Below are 26,003 nucleotides of genomic sequence, written 5' to 3' on the forward strand. Positions count from 1 at the left end.
GCTGGGCCCGTGAGCCATGGCCGCTGAGCCTGCGCGTCCGGAGCCTGTGCTCCGCAACGGGAGAGGCCACAACAGCGAGAGGCCCGCGTACCGCAAAAAAAAAAAAAAAAAAAAGATATTGGTTGGGTTTCCCTGGTGGCACAGTGGTTAAGAATCCGCCTGCCAACGCAGGGGTCACAGGTTCGAGCCCTGGTCCGGGAAGATCCCACATGCCGCGGAGCAACTAAGCCCGTGCGCCACAACTACTGAGCCTGCGCTCTACAGCCCACGAGCCACAACTACTGAGCCCATGTACCACAACTACTGAAGCCTGCACGCGTAGAGCCCATGCTCCACAACAAGAGAAGCCACTGCAATGAGAAGCCCGCGCACCGCAACGAAGAGTAGCCCCCATTCTCACAACTAGAGAAAGCCCATGCGCAGCAACGAACACCCAAGTCAGCCAAAGATAAATAAAAAATTTTTTAATCTTAAAAAAGATATTGGTTAACATTGTTTAAATGTGTTGTTTCTAAAACAGTCATAAAGTTAGCAGAGAACATCTCTTTTACTCCATCTTAATAACCTAAATCTATATGCTCCAAGGCTCACCTTTCGGCAGAAAATATCCCTGGAATGGGCGCAGCCTCCTTCTGCCCACCTGAGCAGTGGACATAGTGTCGAAGCGGGCGGGCGGAGACCGCGGGAGCGCCTCCCACGCTCAGTCAGACCTCCAAATGGGAACTACAATTCCCAGTGGCCCCTGCAGAACGCCGGCCGCGGCCACGATGCGCCTGCGCAGTGGCGGGAGCTCCGGCTGTGTGGTTCCCGCCATTTCTCGCGGCAGTCCTCCCTGGGTTCAGTTCCGCGCTTCATGGAGGCGTTTGACTCCGCCGAGCTGCCCGAGCTGCTTAAGCTTTATTACCGGAGGCTCTTTCCCTACGCCCAGTACTATCGTTGGCTCAACTATGGCGGAGGTGATGGAGGCGGGGAGTGGGGTGGGTAGTGGGTTGGGAGGGGAACGTGAGGAGGTTTCAGGAGGGTACCTTGGAATGACAATATGAAGTGCTTCCTGTGCGCCAGGCGTTGTGCCGGGCACCGTCGTGCGTTATCTTGAGCCCTCCCCCTCACCTCTGAGGTGTAAATGGGCCGAGAGAGGTTGTAATGACCAGCCTACGCTACGCATTGTAAGGCAGAGCCGCTGCTCCTATCACTCCTTGGTCAGACTCAAGTGGTCGGACTCACTTTCGGTTTGGTGTTTAGCCAAGGGGGGTTACCGGGTCATAGCATGAAGCTGCAGAGGCGTGATCTGCTCAGGGACAGAGGGGCATCTCCTAAAAGAGGAGAGGTACTTAACTCTTCCCAGGAATTTACTAGTGCCCACCGAGGAAAGAGAGGTGGTATTATATATTGAAAATATTTCTGCATCTTTTTCCTCATTTTTACTTTTCCCTGTTAGATGCGGGATGGTAAACCCCTTCAAATTAGGAACTAGTTCTTGTCTTTTTTTTTTTTTTTAACATGTAGGACAGTGCTGAGCACAGAGGACTCATTAAAAATATCTTATCATTGGTTAATGTTTTAATGCTCTGAGCTGGGTAATGTACCAAATTAACTTTTAAAGTGTACATTTATTTTGCAGTGGTAAAGAATTACTTTCAACACCGTGAATTTTCCTTCACATTGAAAGATGATATTTACATTCGTTACCAATCCTTCAACAACCAGAGTGATCTGGAAAAGGAGATGCAGAAAATGAATCCGTACAAGATTGATATAGGCGCGGTATATTCCCACAGAGTAAGAAATGGATTTTTTATGTAGAATGGATTGGTGCCCCTAGCATTTTGAGATAAATTTTTAGAGCTTATTTTAGTTGAAGAGCCACAAATTGTCCTTTGATGCTTGACATTACTGACTGGAAATTTTTTGGAAGTGAATTGGTTGTATTCTCACTAGGACAAAAAAAAAGAGTATCTGGCTAAAAGACTAGGAAGTCAGCGTGGTTGAGCACAGAGGGCATTGGAGAGAATAATTCTTGATTTCTCTATTTCTCTCACACCTGTATCTGTTTCACTAGGAAATCTCTTTAGCTCTACCATAATAATATCTAAAATCCAACCACTGCTACTAGTGCTGCTACCATCATCATCACCATCTCTAATCTAAATTACTGTAAAAACTTTCTAACACTTTGCTCCTGTAGACTCTAGACTCTATTCTCAACACAGCAGCCAGAAGGATCCTTTTAAAACAAGTAAGATTTTCATGATTCCTCTGCTCAAAACCATTCTCCAGTGGCTCCCCATTTCACTCCAAGTAAGAGCCCCTCTCTCCTGCTCAGTCACTCCTCACCTGCCACACTGGCCCGTGCTCAAGCAGTTTCCACTGCCTAGAACCCATTTCCCCAAATATCTTCTTGGTTCATTCCCTCACCTCCTTCAAGTCCTTACTCAGTGAGGCCTCTGCAGCCTGCCGTTCCTCCTACCCGCTCACCTCACTGATACATTCTAAGTGCCTAGAATACTGCTAGGCAGAGAGTACACAGTAATTATCTGTTGAATGAGTGAACATACCAAAATTTCCCTTCTTCCTCTCCTTAAAAATACACACATGGTGGGGAAAATATACACATGAAATAATAGCTTTTGTATGGAGCTTTTTCATGTGTTGTATAACTTGTTTTTCATATCAATCCTCACTATTCTTTTTACAAAGGAGAACTTCGATAATTTGCCCTAGGTCACACAACTTCTAAATGAGGGAGGTGGGACCTGCATCCAGGTTTTCTGACTCTAAATCCCTGGGGAAGGGGAGAAGAAGAGGTAAGAGAAGGCAGGCAGGGAAAACGCTTTGGAACAGTTGACTCCTCTTCAGAGGTGGAGGTTAAAGCCGTAGGCTCTGTAGAAGGGTCAAGTTGTCACTCTGCTCCTTCTCCCTTGCACAGAAAGGGGGGGATAGTGTCATCTTTTTAATTGGACCAAGACAGAGGCATCTATACACCTTTTTTGTGTGTTTTGTTTGTGATTTTTATCAGTTATATATGCATGTAGTTTACAGAATCAACTACTATTAATTAGGCTTTTTTTTTTTTAAGGTCTCCTACTTTCCCCCCTAGTTTTTGCTCCCCAGAGACAAGCATTTTCTTTTTGCTGATTGTTAAGGTATTTGCCTCCTTGTCTCTAAATAACATGATTATATTTCTTCTGTTTTTCCATTTTAAGCATTATCTACTGACCTTCCACTCTGGCAGATGAGAGTTTAGGGTTTTTTTAGTCTCACCCCCTACCCTCACCACACAGAGAACCTTCCTATTATCACATGCTCTTAGTATGTTTGTTAAAAATTAGGATTAGATCACTAATTCAACCCCAAACTGCTAATTATATAAATCTCCCAATGTACTCAGATCCATCAAGTATTTTGTCAGTTTCATCCTGAAGAAATTTCTCCTGCAGCCTTCTTAACTCCAATCTGGATTGATTCCTCTCTAAGCCTGACGGGTAAATATGATTTTTTTTTTTTTTTTTTTTTTGCTGTACGCGGGCCTCTCACTGTTGTGGCCTCTCCCGTTGCAGAGCACAGGCTCCAGATGCACAGGCTCAGCGGCCATGGCTCATGGGCCCAGCTGCTCCGCGGCATGTGAGATCTTCCCAGACTGGGGCACGAACCGGTGTCCGCTGCATCGGCAGGCGGACTCTCAACCACTGTGCCACCAGGGAAGCCCCTAAATATGATCTTGTAATCACCCTGGTTTCCTTTCACCTCTCTCCTGTGATCCTTGTTGCCTAGATCCTATGTTCTCTTTTTGGTTTACTCCCTTGTTTTGGTGGAGCACATCCTCCAGGAGCTTCCAAAGAAAAGGTGCATGGAAGACAAAATATTTCATACCTTCTGTATCTGGAAAATGTCTTCATTCTATCTTTATGCTTAACTAATGATTGAGTTTGTAAATCATTTTCCCTCAGAATTTTGAAGACATTGCTACATTATCTTCCAGCTTCCATGTTAAGAAGACTAATGCCATTCTGATTCCTGTTCCATTGTGTTGGACCTGGAAGCTCTTAGGATTTTCTTTTTAAAAAAAAATATATATTTTTTTTATTTCTTTAAAGTTGTATCTATTTTATTTATTTTTGGCTGCATTGGGTCTTCGTTGCTGTGTGCGGGCTTTCTCTAGTTGCGGCAAGCGGGGTCTACTCTTCGTTGCGGGGCGCCGGCTTCTCATTGAGGTGGCTTCTCTTGTTGCGGAGCACGGGCTCTAGGCACGTGGGCTTCAGTAGTTGTGGCTCGCGAGCTCTGGAGCGCAGGCTCAGTAGTTGTGACGCACGGGCTTAGTTGCTCCACGGCATGTGGGATCTTCCCGTACCAGGGCTCGAACACGTGTCCCCTGCATTGGCTGGCGGATTCTTAACCACTGCGCCACCAGGGAAGCCCCACTCTTAGGATTTTCTATCTATGCCCTCTGTCCCTAATGGTGTACCTTGGTGTACATCTTTTTTCATCTATTGTGCTAGATACCTGATGGACCCATATGATCATGAGCTCGTATCCTTCAACCCTGGGAAATTTTCCTCTTTTTTTTTTCTTTAATAGATCTTTATTGGAGTATAATTGCTTCACAATACTGTGTTAGTTTCTGTTGTACAAGAAAGTAAATCAGCCATATGCATACATATGTCCCCATATCCCCTCCCTCTTGAGCCTCCCTCTCCCACCCCTCTAGGTCATCGCAAAGCACTGAGCTGATCTCTCTGTGCTATGCTGCTGCTTCCCACTAGCTAACTATTTTACATTCGGTAGTGTATATATGTCAGTGCTACTCTCACTTTGCCCCAGATTCCCCCTCCCACCCTGTGTCCTCAACTCCATTCTCTGTCTGCATCTTTATTCCTGCCCTGCAACTAGGTTCATCAGCACCATTTTTTTTTTTTAGATTCCATATATATGCGTTAGCATATGGTATTTGTTTTTCTCTTTCTGACTTACTTCACTCTGTATGACAGACTCTAGGTCCATCCACCTGACTACAAATAACTCAGTTTTGTTTCTTTTTATGACTGAGTAATATTCCATTTTGTATATGTGCCACATCTTCTTTATCCATTCATCTGTCGATGGACATTTAGGTTGGTTCCAAGTCCTGGCTATTGTAAACAGTGCTGCAGTGAACACTGTGGTACATGTCTCTTTTTTTTTTTTTTTTTTTTTTGCGGTACGCGGGCCTCTCACTGTTGTGGCCTCCCCCATTGTGGAACACAGGCTCCGGATGCACAGGCTCAGCAGCCATGGCTCACAGGCCCAGCCGTTCCGCGGCACGTGGGATCTTCCCGGACCGGGGCACGAACCCGTGTCCTCTGCATCGGCAGGCAGACTCTCAACCACTGCGCCACCAGGGAAGCCCTTTCTTCCTATTTTTTAGTCTCCTTTTTCTCTACTTTCTGGGCAATTTCCTTAAAAGTTTTTAATTTCTGCTATTATATTTTCATTTACAAGAACTTTTTTTTAGTACATCCTGTACTTTTTTCATTGATACATCTTCTCTCACTGAGGATATCAATGATAGTTTTTAAAAATGTTTTCTGTTCCACAGGCTCTTTTCTCTAAAAGTGCATTTTTTCTGTTTTTTTCCACTCTTTCATATCAGAGGTTTTCCTCATATGTCTGGTAGTTTCTTGCTTGTTGCTTATATTTAAGAATAGAGTACTAAAAAGCTGATTGGAGACTCTATACATGGCTGAGATTTCTTTACTACAGAGTGATCTGGCTGGGCTGTTTTATTGGGGCGAATGTCTGATGTCAATTTCTCTAGATCTTTGCTAGAATGAAAACTCCAGTTGATCACTAATCTATTCCTAGAGCCTAATAACAGTGCCTGACACACTTGGACAGAGTTTTCAGAAAGGAATCTTCCCGTTTCCTGCCTGGGGTGTTAGTGGAAGGGTACGGAGGAGAGGGCTGCGTCTCAGCATTCCCCATGTAAAGGTCTAATTAATCCTCTGAATATCTGTACAACACATCCTTCTTCAACTGTGCCTGTTGTCCCCTCCCCAGCCCAGAGACCCTCTGTTTTATGCTCTGCAGATAATAATTCAGGTATCTTTGCCAGGGAAATGGAAGCACAGTCACCTAGCTCCACAGAGTAAGTGTAGCACTATGGGGAACTAACTGCTTCATAAGTAGATTTTAAATCAATCCTCTTGTTTTTAATCTCACCTCCAGAGATACCTGTTGTCACCTATTCCTGAGACTTTTGGGGATTCTGAGGTGTAAATTGGGTTCCTTCTTATCCTTTACTGAGAGCTGAAGATTCAGTTTTTTGGTTCTCCTTATAAAAATTGTGGTATTGTCTCCTCTTTGGTTCTTTTTTTTTTTCCCCCCAGGACACCTCTTTATTGTGTTAGAAGAGGTTGGTTACAACAGTTTCTCTAGACATGGAAGGCAACACTGTCCCCAGACCCAGGGGGACCAGAAAATTTATAGCATCAGAGGGAAGCCAGGGCAGGAAGCCAGAGCCTACTGAGGACAGAGCTGGCCTTAAGACCAGAATATTTTCTTCCCCCTGCTCCTTACCTGAGCCCAGGGTTCTTGCCCCAGCTTCAGCTGCCAAGACATCATCCTTCACCCCAAGATCCTCCTAGCTACCACAATTCAACAAAGGTGCAGTTGGGGAACTTAAGGGTGGGAGTACAGGCTGTGCCCCTAGCCCTGAGGTATCCAGTGCCCATCCCTCAGCCAGCTGTGCCTCCTGGGGAGGGGCCTGGTCATGCAGGTCAGGCAGGGAAAGGGGCTGCTCGGGTCAGCACCAGGCCCCTCTCTGGTTCTTTTTTAAAAGGCTTACACCAATGAACTTACTTACAAAACAGAAATACAGTCACAGGGACTTCACTGGCAGTCCAGTTGTTAAGACTGCACTTCCAACGCAGGGGATGAGGGTTTGATCCCTGGTCGGGGAACTAAGATTCCATATGCTGTGGGGCGCAGCCAGAAAAAAAAAGGAAATAGAGTCATAGATGTAGAAAACAAACTTACGGTTACCAGGGGGGAAAGGAGCGTGGAGGGATAAATTGGGAGATTGGAATTGACATATACGCACTACTACATATAAAATAGATAACTAATAAGGACCTACTATATAGCACAGGGAACTCTACTCAATACTCTGTAATGACCTATATAGGAAAAGAATCTAAAGAGTGGATAGGGACTTCCCTGGCGGCCCAGTGGTTAAGACTCTGCACTTCCACTGCAGGGGGCTCAAGTTCCATCCCTGGTCGGGGAACTAAGACCCCACATGCCAAAAAAAAAAAAAAAAAAAAGATAAAAAAGAGTGGATAGGGGCTTCCATGGTACGCAGTGGTTGAAAATCCACCTGACAGTGCAGGGGACACGGGTTCAATCCCTGGTCCGGGAAGATCCCACATGCCGTGGAGCAACTAAGCCTGTGTGCCACAACTACTGAGCCTGTGCTCTAGAGCCTGTGAGCCACAACTACTGAGCCCGCGAGCCGCAACTACTGAAGCCCACGCGCCTAGAGCCTGTGCTCCACAACTAGAGAAGCCACCACGATAAGAAGCCTGTGCACTGCAACGAAGAGTAGCCCCCGCTCACCACAGCTAGAGAAAGCCCTCACGCAGCAACGAAGACCCAACACAGCCAAAAATAAATAAATAAATAAATTTTTAAAAGTGGATATATGTATATGTAAAACTGATTGACTTTGCTGTACAGCAGAAACTAACACATTTTAAATCAACTGTACTTCAGTAAGAATTAAAAAGTAAGTGAATGAATAAAAGACTTGTGCCTTTCTTTAAAAAAAAAACAAACTTTTATTTGTGCACAGGTTTAGAGGAAGCCAAATTAGTATTTGTATTCAGTCCACCTTCTTTACCAGGTAGTCCATCGCCTCAAAGGAGATTACTTACAGCTTGAACCAGACTAACTGAGAGATCTTTTTGAATTATTGAAAATTTTCAAATACATTTCTATTACTTATATGTCCAGTAACAATTAAAGGTCCTTAAGATACCTTGCAGTAGGGCATTAATTATTTGTATGTACTTTTCCTTATCAGAAACCTAAAAATTCATTGTTATGATTTCTATTGATCAACAAATGTTTATTATACAATGTCATATATATCAATTATATCTCAATAGAACTAGAAAAAATATGGTAATATGTATTTATCTCTTCTTGTTTTAAGTAGATGAAAGTTACACTGTCATCAGTTCTGGATGTACAGGATCGAGTCAGTGAGCTTTAGCTGACATAGACTTGGCATTATATGGTTTCTTTACTTCTCTTTGGCCACTTTTACTGTGTAGGTAGAAAATAAGCATATCTGGCAGCATGGCAGCTCTTATAGAAACTGATTGTTATTCTGTACTTGTAGCCCAATCAACACAATACAGTGAAGCTGGGAGCTTTCCAGGCTCAGGAAAAAGAACTGGTGTTTGACATTGACATGACAGACTACGATGATGTGAGGAGATGTTGTAGGTGAGTTCCACATGTTTTGATGGTAGGTGGGTGGTATCACTGACAATGAGTAATGATGATTGTACTCCAGTTCTGCAGACATATGTTCTAAGTGCTGGACCCTCATGACGATGGCCATACACATCATTGACCGAGCATTGAAGGGCAAGTATTAACAGTATCAGAGTGGGGTCAAACGCGAGAATCTGTTTTCCTCTGAATATTAACCTATCTACACCATTTTTTTTTTTTTTTTTCTTTTTGCGGTATGTGGGCCTCTCACTGTTGTGGCCTCTCCCGTTGCGGAGCACAGGCTCCGGATGCGCAGGCCCAGCGGCCATGGCCCACGGGCCCAGCCGCTCCGCGGCATATGGGATCCTCCCAGACCGGGGCACGAACCCGTATCCCCTGCATCGGCAGGCGGACTCCCAACCACTGCGCCACCAGGGAGGCCCTCTACACCATTTTATAGTCAAATCTCATAAATTCCTAACATGTTTCTTTGAAACATATGGTAGGGAAAATAAAAGATTAGAATAAAGTTGTAGTTAAAACTTTGATAAAGCTATTGATCAAATCATTTAATTTTTTTCCCAATTCAGTCATCTATTGAGCAACTCTTGCAAGCTAGGTACTGTGCTAGATGAGGGAACTATGAAAGACAATAATTCTTACCTCAGGTAGGTTATGCAGTCTAAGGAGGAAACAAGAAAATTCAGGATTACGTATGCATTAATATGCACGGGATGCTATGGGGATATGGAACAGCAGGAGTGCATACAGGAATGGGAAGAGATTAGATGAGAAAAGGCTTCCTAGAAGAGGTGATGATGAGGATGATAATGATAATAATAATAGCTAACTCTTATATAGGGGGCTTATGATGTACCAGGCACTGTTCCAAACACTTTAAATTTATTAACTCTCTTAATATCCCTAGACTGGGTCTTTAGAGATAAATGGCAGTTGGTCAGGGAGAGAAATGGAAGTACTGGGGCATGAAGACATTCTTAGCAGAGAGACCAGGATAGGTAAAGAACTGAAGGCAAGAGCATGGGGGGCATGGGAAACTATTGGGTTGGCCAAAAAGTTCATTCAGAGTTTTCTGTAAGAGGTTACAAAAGACCCGAACGAACTTTTTGGCCAACCCAATACAAATAACGTACAGTTGACCCTTGAACAACATGGGTTTGAACAGCGCATGTCCACTTATACAGATTTTTTTTCAATAGTAAATTCTACAGTACTATATGATCTGTAGTTGGTTAAATCTGCAGATGTAGAACCGTAAACACAGAGGAACTGATGCAGAGGAACTGTTTCTATGGAGGGCCCACTATAAGTTATACATGGATTTTCAACTGGGGAGCGCTGGCACCCCAATCCCCACTTTGTTCAAGGGTCAACTGTAATATAGTTAAGATGAGTACCTGTGGGTAAGAGGTTAAAAAAATGATGCTAAAGAAGTAAGCAAGAACCAGGAATTCATAGATTTGTTTTAAAACCTATTTTTTCTCCCCTCCTCAGAGGACTTTGGATTTAAACATCGTCTCTGGGTATATTCTGGAAGGAGAGGTGTTCATTGCTGGGTCTGTGATGAATCAGTTAGAAAACTGTCCTCTGCAGTACGTTCTGGGATAGTTGAATATTTGAGTGTTGTAAAGGTAAGGTCTTCTTAATGATATTTACATTTCTTTGTTTGCTAGATATTACCAAGCCTGGTATGTTTAGTAACAAAATTAAACTATCTTTTAAGAATTTGTATTTCAGAGTAGATGATTTTACCAGTAGATCAATTAAAGTCATAGTAGCTATGGGCTTCCCTGGTGGCGCAGTGGTTGAGAGTCCGCCTGCCGATACAGGGGACACGGGTTCGTGCCCCGGTCCAGGAAGATCCCACATGCCGCAGAGCGGCTGGGCCCGTGAGCCATGGCCGCTGAGCCTGCGCGTCCGGAGCCTGTGCTCCGCAACGGGAGAGGCCACAACAGTGAGAGGCCCACGTACCGGAAAAAAAAAAAAAAAAATTGTAGCTACGTTTTTTAAGATGATTCATATTTTGCTGTTAAGCATCCTCCTTTGTGGCATAAGGAAGATTAGTTTACTTTTCTGGTTCAAGTATGTCAAGTAAAGTTAACCCAGAAAGTTACATGTATTGAGACTATATAAAATGGCATCCAAGGTTCTATACTTTGACAGAATTTAATCAATATCTTTAGAACACGTTAAAGAAAGTTTTAATTATTTCATTTATGTTACATAATATACACGAAGTGTTTTTTTGATGGTTTGTTTTTCAGGGTGGTCAAGATGTTAAAAAGAAAGTTCACCTAAGTGAAAAAATTCATCCTTTTGTCAGGTCTGTTGGAAAAGACTCCATAAAGTTTAAGTTGTGTCTGATTTACCTGCATGTGCTTTTAGAATTACCTGATTAATTTTCTCTGCTGGGGTAGCATTTTACAATAATAATAGCTAGAGTTAATTGAGTGTCTATTTTATATGCTCCAGTATTCATGATAGGTGCTTCACAAATATTCTCATTGGTCTTCACAACGACCTCATTAGATACATGATGGTATCTCCATTTACAGATGAGAGAAGTGAGATTTGGAGAGATTGTATAATTTGCTTGGCTTCACACAAGTAATTATTAAATTCAGGATTCATGTCCTGGTCTGCTTGATTCCACTGAATTCACTACTTCTCCAAGATAATGGAAAGAGGATTTGCATTAGGAGTAAGAATCCCTATTCTACCAGTTTAATACAACCTTGATAAATATTAGAGCCTCTGTTTCTTATCAGTATAGGGAGAACAATGTCTGCTCCATCTATCTCACAGAGTTGTGGCAAAGATAAAATGAAGCAGTAGAGGGACTTCCCTGGCGGTCCAGTGGTTAAGACTCTGCGCTTCCACTGCAGGGGGCGCGGGTAAATAAATAAACAGTATATGTGAAGTCTGTTTTCAAACTGCTAAGCACTATATAAGTGTTGAGATGTTAAAGCAAGCAATTCAGAGTAGAAACTATAGACTGTATCCCACATCCTACTACTGATGTATTATTATGCTGTCCTGACTTGGTTGCTTTCCACCCTTGTTACATACTAATGATGCTATTACCTTCTAAATTGTGGAGTTTAAAAAGTAAACATTTCTTGAATATCTAGTCTAAACCAAGTACTATGCTAGGTTCTTTCCCCTCAGAGTGTCTCATTTAACTCTTATAATCCTGTGAAGAGATGTAATTCCAGTTTTACCTAGTTAAGTTTTAGAAGTTCAGTGAAAATAAGTACTAGCCTTCCAAGTGGACAAAAGCCATGTGGCATATGTGTTGCTAATAGTGTTGGGCTTTGTTATTGTTATTCCTACAGAAAATCTATAAACATAATAAAAAAATACTTTGAAGACTATGCCTTGGTCGATCAAGATATTCTTGAGAATAAAGAAAGCTGGGATAAGATTTTAGCCCTTGTTCCTGAAAATATCCTTTCCCAAGACCATTTCTATGTGAGCTACTTGTATTGATGTACGATATTATAAATGTGTTCTGCCTACATATTCTCATATGCTTATAAGTCTAATGTTTTTACACAAAACATCTCCTGTGTTTCTGCGTTTTTTAATTTCTAGTCTGGAATACAATAAGAAGAGAGGCTGTTTTGTAAATAAATTTCCTCATTTTGGAAGTTGATCCTCCTAAAATTAATGACTACTTAAAGGATGTGGGATCATCCTCAAAATATGTACAGACCAGGGACCAGTTTTACCTTAAACTTTACAGTTATTTTGGCATTCTTTTTTATATCTAATGTAGTTTAACAGGGGAATTTCTCTAAGGATATGTGTTTAATATTTGCATTTTAGAAAACAATAATTACTTTCTATGTGAACTTTAGATATCCTTGTGGTAATACATACTGAAAATAAGTTGTTCATTGATGTGCCCTAAATGAGTGTGTTCCTTAATGACCCATCACCAATGCATGATGAACTTCAACAAAGCTTCCAAAAGCATCACAATTCACTTCAGCGCTGGGAGCATTTGAAGAAAGCAGCCAGCAGATGTCAGGTATATTCCATTGAAATCTGTATTACAAATACAATAATGCAGTTTTTAATTAAATTCTGATTGTTTTGCCTACTAAGTTAAAGATGGTTGAAGATCACTTTTTAACCACTTTAAAGAAATCCTCAAAAATTCCTACTGATCCTCATGCTGGATTTGCATCTGCTTTTAGAATAACAGCAAAAATGACAAATGTGGACCCTGGCTGGAGTGGGAGATCATGCTCCAGTACTGTTTTCCACGACTGGATATCAATGTTAGCAAAGGAATCAATCATTTACTGAAGAGCCCTTTTAGTGTTCATCCTAAAACAGGTACTATATAAAGAAAGTAAGGAAAATAAAAGAAAAATCAAAGTTATTTTTTGTTTTAGAAAGCATATCACTGGGTGTGAATGTCTGAAATAGTAAAGGTTGAAGAATTGTTCTGTCAGCTAATGCCCGTGTTCACTGACTTTTCAATTGTTGATTAGTACCTGCCTGATGAGTTTCCACTATGTAAATAATTTTTAGTTGGGTTTCTGAGGTTTATTGTTAGAAGTAGAGTTGGAGAGGAACTTAGAAATCACAGAACAGTAGCTCTCATTGTACAGATGAGAAAACAATGGCCCAAGAGGTTAAAGTGACTTGTCCACAGTCTTAAAACAAATTTTGGGGAATACCCTGGTGGTCCAGTGGTTAGGACTTGTCGCTGTCACTCATGGGGCCTGGGTTCGATCCCTGGTCAGGGAACTAAGATCCTGCAAGCCTCGCAGTGCAGCCAGCAACAGACGTATTGTGTCAGAGCTAGTAATAGAGTTCAGTTCTTAAAACTCAAAGTTCCGGGCCTCCCTGGTGGCGCAAGTGGTTGAGAGTCCGCCTGCCGATGCAGGGGATACGGGTTCGTGCCCCGGTCTGGGAGGATCCCATGTGCCGCGGAGCGGCTGGGCCCGTGAGCCATGGCCGCTGGGCCTGCGCGTCCGGAGCCTGTGCTCCGCAACGGGGGAGGCCACAACAGTGAGAGGCCCGCATACCGCAAAAAAAAAAAAACCTCAAAGTTCCATGCTTTTTCCACTATGCTGCCTCCCTCAGTTCTTTTTCAATAGATTTAGCTTTCCTCTTTCACATTTCTCTTAGATAAGATTTGATGGACTGAAACTGACTTTAAAATAAATATGGCAGTGGCTATATTGGAATAAACTTTGCCCCATCCAAACGGGACACAATTAAAGAAGTATCTAGTCCTTTTTAGTGTCAACAATCCAACTCTGCCATTTGCTGTGGGATGTTAAGCAAATTACTCTTGGTTTTAGCATTTGTAAAATGGAGATAATAATAGTACCTACTTCAGTGGGTTATGGTGAAGATCTAAAATACAAAGTGCTTAGAAAAGCGTCTGTTGGGGCTTCCCTGGTGGCGCAGTGGTTGAGAGTCTGCCTGCTAATGCAGGGGACACGGGTTCGTGCCCCAGTCCGGGAAGATCCCACATGCTGCGGAGCGACTAGGCCCATGAGCCACAACTACTGAGCCTGCGCGTCTGGAGCCTTTGCTCCGCAACGAGCGAGGCCGCGATAGTGAGAGGCCCGCACACCGCGATGAAGAGTGGCCCCCGCTTGCCACAACTAGAGAAAGCCCTCGCACAGAAATGAAGACCCAACACAGCCATAAATAAATAAATAGATAGATAGATAGATAGATAGATAGATAGATAAATAGATAGTCAAGCATTTGAAGCCCTTAAAAAAAAGGAAAAAAAAAGAAAAGTGTCTGTCGTATATTCAATACTCCCAAATTGGGACTTCCCTGGTGGTCCAGTGGCTAAGACTCCACACTCCCAATGTAGGGGGCCTGGGTTTGATCCCTGGTCAGGGAACTAGATCCCACATGCCACAACTAAGAGTCCACATACTGCAACTAAAGATCCCGCATGCCATAACGAAGATCGAAGATCCCACGTGCTGCAACTAAGACCCAGTGCAGCCAAATAAATAAATGATTTTTTAAATTAATTAATTAATTATTTTTTTAACATCTTTATTGGAATATAATTGTTTTACAATGGTGTGTTAGTTTCTGCTTTATAACAAAGTGAATCAGCTATACATATACATATATCCCCATATCTCCTCCCTCTTGCATCTCCCTCCCATCCTCCCTATCCCACCCCTCTAGGTGGTCACAAAGCACGAGCTGATCTCCCTGTGCTATGTGGCTGCTTCCCACTAGCTATCTATTTTACCTTTGGTAGTGTATGTATGTCCTGGCCACTCTCTCACTTCATCCTAGCTTACCCTTCCCCCTCCCCGTGTCCTCAAGTCCATTCTCTACATCTGCGTCTAAAAATATGGAACGCTTCACGAATTTGCGTATCATCCTTGTGCAGGGGCTATGCTAATCTCTCTATCGTTCCAATTTTAGTATATGTGCTGCCAAAGCGCGCACTAAATTTATTTATTTTATTTATTTTTGGTTGCATTGGGTCTTCGTTGCTGCACGTGGCTTTCTCTAGTTGCGGCGAGCAGAGGCTACTCTTCGGTGCACGGGCTTCTCATTGCGGTGGCTTCCCTTGCAGACCATGGGCTCTAGGTGCGGGGGCTTTAGTAGTTGTGGCACACAGGCTCAGTAGTTGTGGCTCGTGGGCTCTACAGCGCAGGCTCAGTAGTTGTGGCACATGGGCTTAGTTGCTCCACGGCATATGGGATCTTCCTGGACCAGGGTTCGAACCCGTGTCCCCTGCACTGACAGGAGGATTCTTAACCACTGTGCCACCAGGGAAGTCCCATAAATAATTTTTTTTTAAATACTCCCAAATTGCCTTGTTTCCTTTAATAATCTACAGTGACTCTGTAGTGTATACATTTATACAGCCCCTTTTCAGACCTGCCAACACATAGGTGTCTTTTCAATTTCAGCAAATAACTCAAGGTAGTGAAATGAACTATTTCCATCTATTCTATTCCATTTTGAGGACTCTAAATTTGAGACTGTTGTACTTAAATATAGGAGGATTTAGGGAAGAGGAAGATAGAAATAAAAGTAGAAATAACAGCAACTAGGTAATAGCTCAACAGTCTTTCACATCTATTTTTTGGTGTTTTGTTAAGAGAAATATAAGGCACACCTAATGTGCCTAAATACTGTTCTTAACAGATGAGTCTAACCCTCTTTCTAAGTCTTAGATTAAAATTTTAGCCAAAAATAACTCATAGGAGACAGTTTATAATGATCTGTATTCCAAAGTCTTCAGTTTATAACTTTTGGTTTTCACAGGTCGCATTTCTGTGCCTATTGATTTACAGAAAGTGGATCAGTTTGATCCATTTACTGTTCCAACCATAAGGTATGTTCCAGATCACTGATCACTCCTTTTTTGTTTGTGATTGTTGTTCTAAATGTGACGTATGTTGGATTAGATCCCTTCAAGAGAGGCAGCTTCTCTGAGGCTGTATGATGATGCCCTAGCAGAGCAACATTTCCTAATGAGTTCCATAGAACACAAGTTCTTCAGCTGCTATTATGCAAAAAAAGAGTTCAAATAAGTTTGGGAAATGCTGACTTAAGCAGATTAAAAGTTCTTTACTGCAAAATTTCCTGGTCTTTAATATGCTAATGTGCATGGAAAACTCCAAGAAGAGATTATGGTTTTTAGAATATCCCAAATTTAGTTGGCCACATAATTTTTTCACGGAAAATCTTGTGAGATTCATGTGCTTTCATACACTGGGTAATGTTGACCAAGAACCAACTTTAAAAATCTTATTCTACTATCTGTAGTTCCATTTGCCATGAATTGGATGTTATTTCTACTAAAGAAGAAGAAAAAGAGAACGGAGCTGAATCTGATATCAAACATAGAACCAGAGGTAGGTTAATATATTGAAGTCTCACTTTAACATAATCTTTCTATATAGACATCTTTCTGTGACTCCAGTAATTAACTCGCCTTGGATTCAGACCAGAATAGATCAATGTTTATCCTGAAACCAGCTCAGTAACAAATAATATTATAGCAATGTTTCTGTCCCTCATCAATTGCCCAAATGGTGCTGTTGAATCCAATTTGAGTCAACAAATATTCACAAGTAACATCTGAATGCTAGGATCTGTATTGTAAGATTAAATTGTCAGTTGGTTTTGATAGTTGTTTGAATCTCACAGTCTTTTTTTTTTTTTAAACAGCAGGTTCTTATTAGTTATTCATTTTATACATATAAGTGTATATATGTTAATCCCAATCTCCCAATTCATCCCACCACCACCACCACCCCCCGCCACTTCCCCCCCTTGGTGTCCATACGTTTGTTCTCTACATCTGTGTCTCTATTTCTGCCCTGCACACCAGTTCATCTGTACCATTTTTCTAGGTTCCACATATATGCATTAATATACGATATTTGTTTTTCTCTTTCTGACTTACTTCACTCTGTATGACAGTCTCTAGATCCATCCACGTCTCTACAAATGACCCAATTCCGTTTCTTTTATGGCTGAGTAATATTCCATTGTATATATGTACCACGTCTTTATTCATTCATCTGTCGATGGGCATTTAGGTTGCTTCCATGACCTGGCTATTGTAAATAGTGCTGCAATGAACATTGGGGTGCATGTGTCTTTTTGAATTATGGTTTTCTCTGGGTATATGCCCAGTAGTGAATCTCACAGTCTTATATTCAACAACTATTTATTTAACAACTACTATATATGCAATATTTTGTTCTCTACTTTGTTTTTATATCTAGATGAGTGTTCTGTTAAATACATATCTAAACTGTGATTGAATTGTATATTCAAGGATTTGAAGGAGCTGGGAATATAAAACTTCCTGTTAGTGAAAGTCAAATCTTCTTATACCAATACCCAAGAGACACTATAGCAGTAGAGTCCAAGAGCACTTTCTGTGATGATGGAAATGTTATGCATGGCCCAAATGGTAATCACTAGCCATATGTGGCTTTTGAGCACTTGAAATGTGAGAAACTGGATTTTTAATTTCATTTAACTTTAATTTAAATAGCCTCATGTGGCTGGTGACTACTGTAATGCGCAGTGCAGATCCCTCATCTCTGACCTTTTTAGTCAAATGTTGCTACCCTTCTTTCAGAATCCAAGTTCGAATATCACTTCATATATTCTAGCTCTAACATAATACGTAAACAGGTACCTTCCACCATCATTATTTGTAGAATGATTACAAGCATTCTGTTTAAAATATTGGAAAAAAGTCTCCAACATAAATAAACTGGATAATAATAAACTGGAAAAAAGAACTCAGGGAAAACAGACAATGCAAGGAACAAAGTCAACCTTTTTTAAAAAAAAACAATATCTGGTCTTCCCTAGTGGAGTGGTGGTTAAGAATCCTCCTGCCAGTGCAGGGGACGTGGGTTCGAGCTCTGGTCCGGGAAGATCCCACATGCCACGGAGCAACTAAGCCCATGCACCACAGCTACTGAGCCTGTGCTCTAGCGCCTGCGGGCCATGGCTGCTGAGCCTGCGGGCCACATCTATTGAAACCTGCACACCTAGGGCCCTGCGCACCTAGGGCCCATGCACAACAACAAAGACCCAACACAGCCAAAAATAAAAATAAATAAAATAAATAAATTTATATTAAAAAGAAAAAAGATATCCTCAGAGAATAAGAGAAGATAGTGTATCCATGAAACAAGACCAGAATGCTATGAAAAAGAAACACTCAGAGAACAAGAAAGGGGTCTTAAAAATCAAAAAAATCACCATTTGAATAAAAAATTCAATGGAAGAGCTGGAAGAGAAAAGTTGAGATTTCCCAGAAAGTAATACAAAAAAGACAAGTTAGCTTTTTTAAGGAGGAAAAAGATAAAATTAAAGACTGGTTCAGGAGGTCTAATATCTGACAGAAGAAGAATAAATAAAACAGGTAGGAAAAAATTGTCAAAATTATATAGGACAACATCCCAGAAATGAGCCCTTTGTTGAAAGGGCTCAGCATAATAAGAATGATGTGCCTACACCAAGGCACATCATCTTGAAATTTAACACTGAGAATTAAGAGAAGATCTTAAGAGCTTTCAGACCCCTTCCTACTATCCCTCCCCAACAAAAAAGCCATAAAGCTAGGAAGAATGGCCTTAGATTTCTAAATAACAATGGAAGTATTCATTTTTAGAAGTGAATGCTAGGAAAGAAAAAAGTAGTTGCCATTCAAGAAGATGGGGAGGTCAGAATTAGGGCAGGAGGCTGCTATTTTTTCCACTATAAACCTGTTAGGACTATTTTACTTTTTTTAACCAAGTGCATATATTACGTAACACAACTTTTTAAATTTAATATTATCTCTTTGTGGACGTCTTTCTCCTTTGTTCAGAGGTTTTAAGCAAGCAAGTTTTGGCTCCCTATAATGAGAAGCTTTGTAATAAATACAAGTGTTCAAACATAAACTGCACTGCCTATCATTTCAAGTATTCATAAAGTATTCAGTAAATCAGGGATGCTCTAGAGGTAGTGGGAGGCTGGAATAGGTGATATGTAAGTTCCTTATTATTTCTTTAGCTTCTGTGATTCTAAGCTTTGTCCATTTTCAGATTAGTACCATTTGCTCCTTCCCTTCTACTTCACAAATCCTGGAATGTTCTCCACTCTCCTCTGTATCTAATTAAATCTTTTTTCTAAGACCTAGTTCATAGCCACCTCAGTCAACTTTGATTGGTCAACTCTTTTTTTCTTTTTTTTTAATATTTATTTATTTATTTATTTTTGGCTGTGTTGGGTCTTCGTTGCTGCGTGTGGTGTTTCTCTAGCTGCGGCGAGCAGGGGCTACTCTTCGTAGGGGTGCACAGGCTTCTCATTGCAGTGGCTTCTCTTGTTGCGGAGCACAGGCTCTAGGTGCGTGGGCTTCAGTAGTTGTGGCACGAGGGTTCAGTAGTTGTGGCGCACAGGCTTTGTTGCTCCGCAGCATGAGGGATGTTCCTGGACCAGGGCTTGAACCCATGTCCCCTGCATTGGCAGGTGGATTCTCAACCACTGCGCCCCCAGGGAAGCCCTGGTCGATTCTTTGGACTCATAATTATCCATATGCCTGTTTGGCCTTTAATTATATATTGTTTTCTATCACAACATATAGGAGTTGTTTTTCCAGTTCATTCCAAAACTTCTTGAGGGAATTTCCTGGCAGTCCAGTGGTTAGGACTCCGAGCCTCCACTGGGCCCCGGGTTCCATCCCTGGTCGGGGAACTAAGATCCTGCAAGCCGCACCGCATGGCCCAAATAAATAAATAAATAAATTTTTAAAAATAAAAACTTCTTGAGACCAAGTAGTATGGCTTATACTTTTTTATAATTTAGCATAGTACTCAATATATTGTATAATAGGCAGTTGTAAATATTTGTTTAATTTGTGAGTATTTGTTTAATAATTATATGGAGAGCTTATATATTCCACAATGGTGAAACAAAGATAGAGGTCTTCATCCAAGGAGCTTACAATCTTGAATTAAAGTTTCAAAGTACAATGTGGTTGAACCCAAACTAAATTGTTTCTTTGGTATAAGTTTATTTATCTTAAGAAAATTTATATATTAAAAATTTAGAACAAAATTATAATTTACTTTCATAATTGCGACAAGTATTCATCCTTAATACTCTCATCAAGATTCCTTTTCCAGTCCCAAGTAAGTCAGATAACATTTACTAAAAAAATTTTTAAGTATAGTTTCTTTTTTTTTTTTTAAGATTTTTTGTTTGTTTGTTTAATTTTTTGGCCACATGCCATGCGGGATCTTAGTTCCCCGACCAGGCATCGAACCTACACCACCTGCAGTGGAAGCGTGGAGTCTTAACCACTGGACCAAGGGCGAAGTCCCTAGTTTCTTTTTTTTACTCTTTCCAGTAAACTATTATGAGGACTCTTAATTCCATGCAAACAAAATCCAAATCTCATTTTGACCTCAATTAGATTTTTGCCTCCTTTGGGTATTAATTATAGATTGTTTAATTAAATGGATGATTAAGATTCTATATTCAAAATTTTATGTACATTTTTAAGACTGTTTTATAGATCAAAGAATACCTGTACCTAATGCATGTGACTATCAACTTCTGATTGTTTTCAGAAGGCATGGCCCTGACTTCACATTTTTAATGTTTTGCTCTGTTGGTAAAGCTATTTATTATTGAAGCCACAATTTCTAAAGAAAGGAATGTTTGATGGGACTTAACACATAGCAGTAGATGATGCTATGACTGACTGCTAGAGTAGATGTGTACACGTGGTTTGGATGTTTTAGAGCAGCACTGTCTAATACATTAGCCACATGTGGCTATTAGCCACAGATTTTTTTTTAATTTTAATTAATTTAAACTTAAAAACTGATAATCGATTCAATTGGAGAACTTTTAAGTATGTTTGGAAAAACTAGTTATATGAGTTTTTTATCTATATATTTTATAATTTAAATCTAGATCAAGTATTTCCAATGATAATATAGTATCTAAATTGAGATGTGGGCTTCCCTGGTGGTGCAGTGGTTGAGAATCTGCCTGCCAATGCTGGGGACATGGGTTCGAGCCCTGGTCTGGGAAGATCCCACATGCCGTGGAGCAGCTAGCCCCGTGAGCCACAATTACTGAGCCTGCGCGTCTGGAGCCTGTGCTCCGCAACAAGAGAGGCCGCGATAACGAGAGGCCCACGCACCGCGATGAGGAGTGGCCCCCACTTGCCGCAACTAGAGAAAGCCCTCGCACAGAAGCGAAGACCCAACACAGCCATAAATAAATAAATAAAATTAAAAAAAAAAAAAAAGCAAAAGAAATCTGAATGAAGTATGGTCTTAAATTGAGATGTACTTTAAGTACAAAATACTAGATTTCAAAGACAGTGTGAAAGAATGTAAAATATTTCAATCTATATCACATGTTGAAATGATATTTTAGATATAATGGGTTAAATAAAATACATTATTAAAATTAATTTCACCTTTTAATATGGCTACTAGAATGTTTTAAATTACACATTTCTACATTTCTTATTATATTTCTTTTTCTTTTTTTTTTTGTGGTACGCGGGCCTCTCACTGTTGTGGCCTCTCCCGTTGCGGAGCACAGGCTCCGGACGCACAGGCTCAGCGGCCATGGCTCATGGGCCCAGCCGCTCTGCAGCATGTGGGATCTTCCCGGACCGGGGCACGAACCCGTGTCCCCTGCATCGGCAGGCGGACTCTCAACCACTGTGCCACCAGGGAAGCCCTCTTATTATACTTCTATTGGACAGTGCTATTCTACAGAATTTTTACAAGAGACTTATACTTTCATGTTATTCTTGCTGCCAAAATGCTAATTATAATTCATGGTCTTCATAATTTAGATTACAAGAAGACCAGTCTAGCTCCTTTTGTAAAAGTTTTTGAGCAGTTTCTTGAAAACCTGGAGAAATCTCGAAAAGGAGAACTTCTCAAGAAGAGTGGTAAGATTCTATACCTTTCCCTTATAGCTATTTAGGTCTTAGTACAGGTAGTTTAAAACATCCAGCAAGTGAACAATTTTTAGAGCTGTAATCTTTCCCCTCTCAAAAAAAGTTACTAGTTTATCTCACTATCCTTAGTGTTTTGAAAACTGAGGTCCCTTAATTCAATTCAGCACATACTCATTTTAACACCTTCTATGTGTCAGGTACTATGAGGGAAAAAAAAATGAATTATACAAAGATGAATTCCACATCATGGCTCCCCTGCCCTTAAGGAGTACTAACTGGTACAAAACAAAGAAGTACAAAATGCTAAGAGATCTCATCTGACTGAGAGAACTTGAGAAGATTTTATATGAAAATGGTGGTTTTTGAACTCTTTTTCAGTGAGCTGCTGTACGAATTCTAATCCCCAATGCTAATATATCATACCTTGAGGTATGAGTAGGATTTCCACAAGCAGAGATTTGATGAGGTAAAGGTACAGGAGTGGAGAAAGGAGACAGGTTGTTCATTCTTGAAGGAACAGCAGGAACAAAGGCATAGAAGCAGGAAAGCATCAAGTCACTCTAGAGGCCATCAAGTAGTACAGCTTATCTGGTAAAAGATGCGTCAGGAAGTGATGGGAGAGAAATCCAAAGAAGCAGACTGAAGCCAGAGTATAGATGGCCTCGAATTCCAGTCTTGGGAGTTTGATCTTAATTCAGATGGGACAGGGAAGCTATTAAAGGTTTTTGAGAAAGGGAGTGCCATGATTTGTAGTTTTATCTATAATAGAAAGATAAATCTAGCAACAGTATATTTGGGGAGAAACGGGATAGACTAGAGCCCAAGAGATCAATTGAGCTATTAGTATTAGGACAGTAGAATTGGAGATCTCCAAAAAGTACAAATACTGGAGCCATCCTTGAAACTTGGTAATGATTTTTTGGAAGTTGAAAGATCTAAGTAAAAGTGTCACAGAAGCCAAGGGAAAGGAGAGTTTCAAGGAGGTTATCAAGCGTCAAATGCAGTAGGGAACTGATAAACTCCTGTTGGATATAAGAGCGAGAAGGAGGTGCTAGGAGGATAGCAGTGTCAAAGGAAGAATTCTTTGAATAGGAGACGCCTGAGCATATGTGTAAGCCAAAAGGAAAAAAACCAACAGTGAATATTCAAGAGACTGATGGATACCATAGAAAACTGGCAGTGTTATAAAAATACAAACTCCCTTTCCACTTCATTTTTTAATAAAATGTGTGGTGGTTAAAAAGTAGTGCCTAAGATAATGCTCTACTCATAGTAGCCACTCAAATATGTGCTTGTTGAATGAACAGTGATGACTCTGAACTTGGAAAGCCTCAATGAAGCTGCCATTCCAACTGGTCATATTAAGTCCTTTGTATTCTTGTTCTGTACTAGCTCAGCCTATAATGTGGGCTTCAGTAAATGTGAAAGCAAATCTTTATGCATGATGTGAATTTAATGGAAGCATTAAGCAAATCAGGATGTGAAATAAATGGGCTTTGTTTTGTTTTCCTTTACTATCCTTGATAAAAATCTGTTCTATTTTAGATTTACAAAAAGACTTCTGAAGATAACAACTCCCTTTTTACCAATGTGGATATCTTCTCCCTTCAACCAAGAATCAAATACTTCAAGAGCCATTTAATAAATATAGCAGAACTGTGTATGTGTCTTAATGCTCAAAGCAAAATTTTCTTTTCTTGAAAAATAATTATGTTGAAAAGATTCCTGAGACCACCAAAGGAGAATATTTAGGTTCCTGGAAGGAGCAGTAATGGGAGGATATAAGTGGATTGCAGATTAATTTGTAAAATTTAATATTATAATTCTAAGATTTCTGATATAGGTACTCACTTCTACCAGTTGCCATATATAGAGGTAAGTGAGCAGTAATATGCCCAAGACTTTGATGTCAGTTCACCAGATTCAGCCTCCGTATTTCTAGGTGAATGAGCGTTTTGTTCTTAAGTCTTAGACACTTCAGTCAATTATACCTGGAGTGTGTATTCAGTCACTCCCTAATTTTGCTTACTGATATTTTTATTGGTCAGGCCACACCCCGCTGCTTGTCTTTTAAAGAATCATTTTAAAATGAGTATCTACACCTACTAAAACTTTAGTTTTAGTTTTTAGAAAAAATAACCAACTTCACCAGCATAAAACCTTTTGTACTTGTCAAAACACTTGGACTCTCTATATCTCCAGACACTTAAATTTAATTTTAAAGGTTTCATTTCTTCTGTATTTGATTTTGTGTGATAGATTCTGAAGTGTCAGATTTCTTTTGCCTGGTTTTACAACCAACCTAACAAAACAGTCATTCTGGTTTACATTCTGTCTTTTGAGAAACACTGAGAAGCAAGCTATCAGGCTGGTGCTTTCCGTGAGTTATGAAAATTTTCCTTCCTTTGCACTACCTATAACATTGTTTTCTCCATTGCCACAGTCCTTTTTTTTCTGATTTATATAAAACAGATTCTATAATACAGTTAACACACTGAAATGCCTTTCTTTCTCTTTTCTAATTTTTTAAGAAAAAATATTAAAGACTTGTGTAAAATTCCTCATCTGAGCTTCTGTTTACTATGTGTTGTTCAGTCTTTTTGGAAAACAGTGACTGGTCCAATTAAAACTCCTGAATACAAAATTAGTAAAGACTTGGGACTCCTCTGGTGGTCCAGTGGCTGACTCTGCGCTCCCAATGTAGGGGACCCCAGTTCGATCCCTGTTCAGGGAACTGGATGCCACATACTGCAACTACGAGTTCGCAGACCCAGCGCAGCCAAGTAAATAAAAATTTTTTTTCAATTACTAAAGATTCATTAGTCCATCTTAGAATGAGTAGAAAGACTGGTATTATGCTTTCAGCAAGAGATGTTTTAGGCTTCCAATATGTCTAGCATTAAAACATTTTAATGCTTTAATATTAGAGCCCTTGATAAAAGCCGGTATAATTGCCCATAAAATAAATTATAGAATATATTATGCTTGTGTAAAAGAGCGTTTGGTTCTTGAAGACGACAGAAACATAAAGACTTGACTTCCCTAGCTGATTTGCCTTCTCATCCATATATGAGAATTGTAGAAACAAAGAGCACAGAACTGGTTTCCGTCTGCAAACTTGCCCAGTTTATAAAGAAACCCAAAGAAAGAAAGTATGTCCTTCCTTAGCTAATCATTAACAGAGTTAGAAAAGTCAGTGGGCTTGCTGGGAAAGAAAGGGGAATGGTCAAAATGTAGTTTTGTTTGTCTAAGGAGATGGTTGGCTATTGCTGGCCCTTTCTTCTGAAGGTAAATGGACTGCATTGACAAGTCTCCCAGATCACTATTAGGTAGAAATTCTATTAACAATTTTAACACTTTTTAAGTAATGTACATAATTTAATCTTCCTAACGATCCTATGAAGCAGCTACTATTATCCCCATTTCATAGATAAGGAAACTGAGGCATATATGTGTTAATTAAATTGCCGAAGGCCGCCATTAGGTAACCTAGCTGAGATTCAAACAAAGGAGTCTGGCTTCAAAATCCATGTTCTTATTCACTCCATAATATTGCCACTCCTATCTAAAGACAATTTCAGAAATTTTCATTCCTGGTAAACTCCACTATCTCATTTAATCCTAATTCACTAATCCTAATCCTCACTTCACTATGGTAAAATATCAGAAATTTTAAAGTAGCTTTCAAAGCATTGCTTATCTTAAAAGGCAGCCAACCATTGTCTTAAAGCCACTAGCTCAAATAGTGTTAGCTGGTTTAGGTAATGTATGTGTTGAGTCCTTTTGGAGAAAGGATATGGGAGCCAGGATCCCTAGCCTTTTCATTAACAAAACACTGTTACATTCTACTTTTCAAAAATCCTACTGTATAAAGCGTGGGATCCTGGGCCTCTAGAACGGATGAGTTTCAGGATATAATGTCCAAAACAGAAGCAAAAAGAATTGTATATGTGCCTATGTTCTTTTTTCTGAATAGGGGAATTTACACCTTTATAATAATCTCAGTCTAAATTATGTATTCCAAAAATAAAACTGAGGATTAACCTAG

The 26,003-nt window shown here is 40.3% G+C and overlaps 1 protein-coding gene and 1 pseudogene across 2 annotated transcripts; one reads left to right on the plus strand and one right to left on the minus strand.

Annotated features, from left to right (window-relative positions):
- Positions 1–811: 811 nt before the first annotated feature.
- Positions 812–24,517, plus strand: PRIM1 (DNA primase subunit 1). 2 transcript variants are annotated; one of them, XM_060112301.1, is made up of 13 exons: positions 812–956; positions 1,622–1,779; positions 8,378–8,484; positions 8,555–8,628; positions 9,991–10,127; positions 10,761–10,819; positions 11,832–11,941; positions 12,438–12,529; positions 12,699–12,840; positions 15,775–15,844; positions 16,279–16,367; positions 21,848–21,946; positions 23,501–24,517. In XM_060112301.1, the coding sequence occupies exons 1-13, from the start codon at positions 854–856 to the stop codon at positions 23,518–23,520; spliced, it is 1,260 nt and encodes a 419-aa protein (XP_059968284.1). In that variant the 5' UTR covers positions 812–853; the 3' UTR covers positions 23,521–24,517. The 2 variants fall into 2 exon arrangements, with proteins under 2 accessions (XP_059968284.1, XP_059968285.1); XM_060112302.1 differs by lacking the exons at positions 21,848–21,946; positions 23,501–24,517 and adding an exon at positions 16,939–17,159.
- Positions 14,843–14,942, minus strand: LOC132499698 (U6 spliceosomal RNA; annotated as a pseudogene).
- Positions 24,518–26,003: the final 1,486 nt, after the last annotated feature.

Source organism: Mesoplodon densirostris, chromosome 11 (genome assembly GCF_025265405.1).
Source record: "Mesoplodon densirostris isolate mMesDen1 chromosome 11, mMesDen1 primary haplotype, whole genome shotgun sequence".
Lineage (NCBI taxonomy): Eukaryota > Metazoa > Chordata > Mammalia > Artiodactyla > Ziphiidae > Mesoplodon > Mesoplodon densirostris.

Coding starts and splice junctions, on each gene's coding strand:
- PRIM1 (XM_060112301.1), top strand. CDS start 854: ATGGAGGCGTTTGACTCCGCCGAGCTGCCCGAGCTGCTTAAGCTTTAT. Junction 957..1,621: donor TTGGCTCAACTATGGCGGAG/GTGATGGAGGCG, acceptor TTTATTTTGCAG/TGGTAAAGAATTACTTTCAA. Junction 10,128..10,760: donor AATATTTGAGTGTTGTAAAG/GTAAGGTCTTCT, acceptor TTTGTTTTTCAG/GGTGGTCAAGATGTTAAAAA.